This window comes from Manis javanica, chromosome 5, assembly GCF_040802235.1.
Source record: "Manis javanica isolate MJ-LG chromosome 5, MJ_LKY, whole genome shotgun sequence".
NCBI lineage: Eukaryota > Metazoa > Chordata > Mammalia > Pholidota > Manidae > Manis > Manis javanica.
The window spans coordinates 132,763,817-132,769,816 of NC_133160.1; the positions used below are offsets into that span (position 1 = coordinate 132,763,817).

Consider the following 6,000-nt stretch of genomic DNA (forward strand, 5'->3'; position numbering starts at 1 on the left):
GACAAATAAATGTTAGCTGATATCATCATTATCATCATTATGGCTGAATTGTGTCTCCCTCCCAAAAAATGTTGAAGTCCAAACCCCTGTATCTATGAAATAGGTCTTTACAGGTGATCAAATTAAGATGAGGTCATTAGGATGAGATCTAATCCGATATGACTGTGTCTTTACAAGAAGGGAAATTTGAACACAGAGACAGACACACATAGAGGAAAGACAGTGTGAAGACACATGGAAGTTAAGAGGGAAGCACGGAACAGATTCTCCCTCTCAACCCGTACGAGTCAGCATCTGGATCTTGCTTAGACTTCTGCTCTCCAGAACTATGAGACCATAAACTTCTGTTCTTTAAGCCACCCAGTTTTTTTTTTTAACTAGGAAATTAATTCATCTTCATTATCACCTGCAACAATATCCACCTCTTGGGTGTGCCTTTGCATGCTCCCTAAAGGAGCAAAGGCTCCCTAAAAGGAGGGAGAAAACTCTATAGTGAGGTCAAATTACTGAATCACAAAGAGACAGCCTGATGACATTCAATTCAGCAGCAAGGTGGTGGCTGGGCTCGGCCAGGCTCAGTGCCCATTGGTTAAAGGTTCAGTAGACACAGCCCTGCTGTTCCACAGGCATCCCTCCCAGACTACGCATCTCTCCTTCCACCCAGGACACTGGCATCCAGTGACATCCAAGCCACTGCTTTCTGCCTTTTTCTCCACAGTACCCCACACCATGCCTTCCCTCAAAGAAATTTGTTGTTGCATTCATTTCGCCCCCTCCTGTTGTTAGGTAATCGTGCTGTCCACGCGACTCCTGAACCCACTTAACATTCCTGAGCTGTTATTTGCAACTGATCGGCTACATCCAGACCTTGGCTTCTGAACAGATATCTGCTAAGATGAGACCTACCTGAGCTGGAAATACCAATACTATCGTCTGTCACCATTCCAGTTTGCCTCCAAAACCAGTGTTCCTGTTCCTAAGCGTGGGTATGACTGAGTTCTGCCTCCAGGGTCTTGACAACAATGCCACTTAGTATTGTGCTTAGATTGCTGGGATTCTTAAAAAGGTTTTTTTTTTTCATGTTTGTAAATGTGTAGAACTGTCTTTCAGCTGGCTTAATTCACGATAATTCCCATTTACTCTTCTCTCTTTATTGGAGATCCTGATTCCACCTGAAGGCTCGTTAGGTCTAAGTAAGTGCCTGTTGGCGAGCTTTGTTAGATTACAAGCGTTTAATCTGCAGTTGCTCCAGAAGTTAGATATTGTTTAGAATTATGAGTGTGAGGAAAGTTTGGTTTTATTTTTTAAGATTATAAACTGAGGAGGGAACATGGCAAATAGGATTTGAGACATTTCTGAAAAGGCTAGAAAGGGAGGGTGGCCACTTGGGCAGCACTGTTAGTCTGCCCACCATGTGACTTGGCCTGGTAACAAGGGCTGCATTGTTCCAGCCTCTTCCAGGCAGAGCCACCAGCCTGCTTGGAACAGCAGTGGGAGAGAGGCTGATTGGAGGGCTTCTCTGCCATAGAAGGTTTCCTCCCCTCCCAGAGGAAGGCCCCAGTAAAGATATCTGATCTGTGGGAGACTAGATTGAAGCCCCAACCCCTGTGACATTTGTAATTTAGCATTTCTGTTGAAATATAAAGCTTTCTTTTTTGTAAATCTAACTTTTCCTTCTGGACATAGAAGAAAAACGTAGGCCCACCTAATGAAATTATATAAGAACTCTGGCAAAAATAAGGTGCTTGAAACCCACACATTTGTAGATGTATGGTTGATAGAAATTTCTAGCATCTCTAAGAGATATTTTAATAGAGATAAAGCTGGAAAAGTTTCTAGTGTGGGATAAACAAGTAGAGGAAATAAAGTGTAAGCCAAAACACTAGTGTGTCTCTGATTTTAGTTCTCTATAAAACACCATCACTTTTAATTAAAAAACACTCAAGTTGGAAATAATTCTGAGACATAAAGCAGAAGCTCTTTTTTGGTCCAAGTATGTTTTCCACCTAACACCAGTTCTTCCATGGTGGTGAAACATTGAAGATCTCAGATGCTTCTTTCATTCCACTAATTTAGAAGTTTGAGTGTGCATAAGGAAGAAATGATAATAGCCACACACACAAAAAGAGGATAATTAAAGCAGAGATCTCTATTTTCTAAAATAAAAAATAATCTGTTATGTGACTCAAATCTGCATTCATTCATTCATTCATTCATTCATTCCCAAATCCTGAGTGGCACATTGCAGGCACTCTGCTAGGTTGTAGACTATGGCAGTGAATGAGCCAGAGGCAAGCCTGACTCTGTGACTCTCACAGAATGAGCAGCTGGTGCTTCTCCAGATGGCCCTGTGTATCTGCTCAAGGTTAAGTTTTAAACCATATGTCTACATGCACAGGAAACTTTCTGGAAATACAGAAACCAAACCGCTACCAAGTGGCTACCCCTGGGAAAGAGTATAGAGTGGGAGGACTAAGAAAAGAGGGAATCTTGCCCTTGATATACTTCTGTGTAGTTTGAATTTTTCTTTACAGCCAACATGTATTTATAACTTTTGTGGCTTCATTGTACTTTTACAAGTAATTTTTTCTTTTAGAAAAGAATATTCAAAAGCATCCAACCTGAAGTGATTAAAGATGGAAGTTCCTGATTGTAAATCTTAACATTAAGTAGTTAGTATGCCCCCAAATGCTCTCAATACTATATTAAATATGGCCAAAGGCAGTCTGTGAGCAGTGAGGGGAAATATGTCAAAAAGTTTGGTCTATATAATAATCTTTTTCTATGTCCACAGTCGCTGATTGGAGGAGCTGAGCTAGGCAGGGAGTCAGGTAGCAGGAGGCTTTGGGGAAGAAGTGAGCAGGAAGAAATTCATGATGACCAGAGTCGGGTTTGGATAATAAAGAAGGAGATACAGGCCCTTTCTCCATCACCAATTTATGTGAGCCACAAGTAGTTGTGTGGATTCCAAGGCTGACACCCTGACTTACCAATTTAACTGCATCTACATGTACCAGTTCTTAAGGGATTTTCCCCCTCCCAGATGTCAGCCATCTGAAGGCTGCTTACAAGGCTGGGCTGTGTGGTAGAGCTGGTTTCTCCTCTCTCAGGCTGGGTCTGAGTGTTTACCACCGACAGTCTGGCTGGCCAGAGCCAAAACAAGCACATACAGGTGCAAACCTTCTGCCAAGGACCTCACAGGCCACTCTTTATAAACACAACTGATAGGGGGGTAAATACTCTGTAGCAATTGACTTCTGCCTTTGTAAACCCTCTTTCTGACTCCGGCAAACATAGCGGGCACAGCAAAGTATTTCGAAGTGGCTGGGAGCTGCACTGGCCCAGGGTTATCCCCAGAGGGCCAGGCCTATGGAAATGGCCCTGTTTACACCAGGGGCCCCCTCCACTACAATATTATCCCAATCACAAAGAATGCCATCAAACTTCCCCAAAGGCTACTGTTATTTATTTTACCCTGGTTACCAGAAACAGAATCTCAACAACAAATAACCAGTATTACAAACGTCTGCCATCCCTGCCCAAGAAACATTAAGAAACTCCATTCCCTACTTTTAAAGGAATTTAAAAAGACAACACCAGATGATGGAGGGTATTTGAGGAGGGGGCCTGGGGGATGGTGGCTGGGATCCTGCCACAAATCAGCAATAACCCTAATCCTGTTCTCCTCACACTGTTAGGAGAGTCATGAGGACAATGAGAATTTTCTGGAAACTTCTCTCTTTAGACTCTAAAGGGAGTGCAGAAAACACCAGTTTTTTCCTGGGTTATTTATTACAATAAAGAAAGCCCTATAGTTCCTGCTGGGCCATTACCCTCGTGCCCCGTCCTGAGTGACCAGCAGAGCCTCCGCAGGGCCGTCCCCATCTCCCGGCCTGTGCAGAACCAGGAGGTACCCCACTGCTCATTTGGGAGAGATTTGCACAAGCCTGTTCATTCACCCCGAAAACACCGTTTGTTTGCACCCTCCTGGGGTGTAAAACGAAAGTCCAAACTCCACCTTGCACCCTGGCGAGAACCCCCGCCCCGAGGCAGCGCTGGCTGGCTGCGGGGCGCCCCGCGTGGTTTTGATTTGCTGCGGAGAGGAAACTAACTGGCCGGCCCGCCGGCACTACGGCCGCGAAGCCGCTCCAGGGGCGGCCAGGCTCTGGGCCCCGCCCTGCCCGGCGTCCCAGCGGACCAGGGAGGAGCCACGAGCCCACAGGAGCAAAGGGGCATTGAGGGAAGGAGGACAGGGAACAGGGCCAGGGGAGGGAAGGCAGCATCTGCAGGACAGGGAGGAGAGCCTGAGCGGGCTTTGCCTCGCGGAGTCAGGCAGCAGACAGACCTGGGTGGGGTCCTGGCTCTGCCTTTTAGGGGCTGGACCAGCTGACAGTTCCTCTGCGCCTACCTTCCCTGTATCTGTACTAAAGGGACTGAAGATGAATGCTGGGCTTGGTGTAGATCATGGACATTGTGTCAGATACCCTGCACAGTGCCTGACGCACAGGTTTTCAATAAAGATAAACAATAATTGTTACTACCTGTATGACTCCATTCAGGTAATTAATTCTCTAAGCCTCAGTTTTCTCATCTTTAAAATGGAATTGATATTCTTATCTTCTGCACAGGGTTCTTCCAAAAATGAAAGGAGCTCTTTTATAATCTGGCACAATGTAAATGCTCAGCAAATTCTAATTCCTTTTCTTTCTCCACTCCCCTGCCCACCCCCACCCCTCCTGTGGATAAAATGAGAGTTTCTGTGGCTAGGATTCTCACCTGGCTGTGGTTGACTAGCTCACTGCACACCCTTGGGCAATACATGGCTGTTGACTCTATATAAAGAGCTCCTCCCCCCAGTGCTCTGGGCACGACACGGTGGCAGGGCTGCAAGGCTGCAGGAGAGCAGAGCAGAGGCTGGGTGGTGGCAGCGCCAAGGACAAAGGCCCAGAGGACGGCTGTGCAGGACGACTATGCAAAGAGGCCCAGAGGACAGCTGTGCAGGATGACTGTGCAGAGAGGCCCAAAGGATGGCTGTGCGGCACGACTGTGCAGAGAGGCCCAAAGGATGGCTGTGCGGGACGACTGTGCAGAGAGGCCCAGAGGATGGCTGTGCAGGATGACTGTGCAGAGAGGCCTGGAAGATGGTTGTGCGGGACGGCTGTGCGGACAGAGGGGCCCAGAGGATGGCTGTGAGGACAGAGAGGCCCAGAGGCAGAGACCGGCTTGCTGCATGCAGACTCACTCTGAGTGAACAGGATTTTAGTGACTGATCTGCCACCTGGAAATAAAGTTGAGTATAACCCTTTCACCCCAAGAACGTTTTGCTGTCATTTTCTTTGGTCACATTGAATCCATAGCAAACTTGCCTGGGGCTGAAACCCACTGGCAAGACACTTCCACTCCCCATCCCCCCAAGTGGCAATGGAGGTGTTCCCCATCTAGATGGGAGAGGGCTGTATCTCAGTACCAAATGGTTGCAGTTCAGAATTTGAAAAACAAAGAGGTATTAAGAAATACTAATAATGGAGGAGATGAGCAAAGGTAAGGAAATATAAAGCTAAATTCATGAGAAGTAAACACAGTGTGGTCTAGAACTATAAATACTCAAGTCAGCCTGAGACAGCGGATGGAACTGGGGCTTGGGTAGTTTCCAGCTAGGACTCTCTCTTTTCCAGAGTGGGCTCAGACCACCCACTTGATCCCCCTGGATGGACTGGAGCTCTGAGACTCCGTCCAGCCTGAGCTTGTAAGGTGAAGTAGGACAGACTCAGTCCAGCATAGTGGAGAAGTGAGGAGTAACTGTGAAGTGCCAGGAGATCGGGAAGTGCAGCTGGCAGAGAGGAGGAGAAGCCTACAAGAGGCCTGCAGACCTGTTGTGGATGAAGTGAAGGTTCCTGTGGCCAGGAATCTCACCTGTCCCTGGTTGGCTAGCTTACCACACATATGTTGGCAATACCTTCTTATTGACTCTAAAGAGCTCCAGTCAGTGCTCTGGGTGAC

The 6,000-nt window shown here is 46.9% G+C and overlaps 1 protein-coding gene across 1 annotated transcript in view; it reads left to right on the top strand.

Moving 5' to 3' along the window:
• Positions 1-2,190, top strand: part of SCFD2 (sec1 family domain containing 2) — a 398,635-nt gene extending 396,445 nt beyond the window's left edge. Inside the window, exon 9 of the mRNA XM_073237624.1 lies at positions 787-2,190. Within this exon, the coding sequence (XP_073093725.1) occupies positions 787-879 (93 nt within the window). The 3' untranslated portion in view covers positions 880-2,190. The remainder of the gene's footprint in view (positions 1-786) is intronic.
• The last annotated feature ends 3,810 nt before the right edge of the window (positions 2,191-6,000 follow it).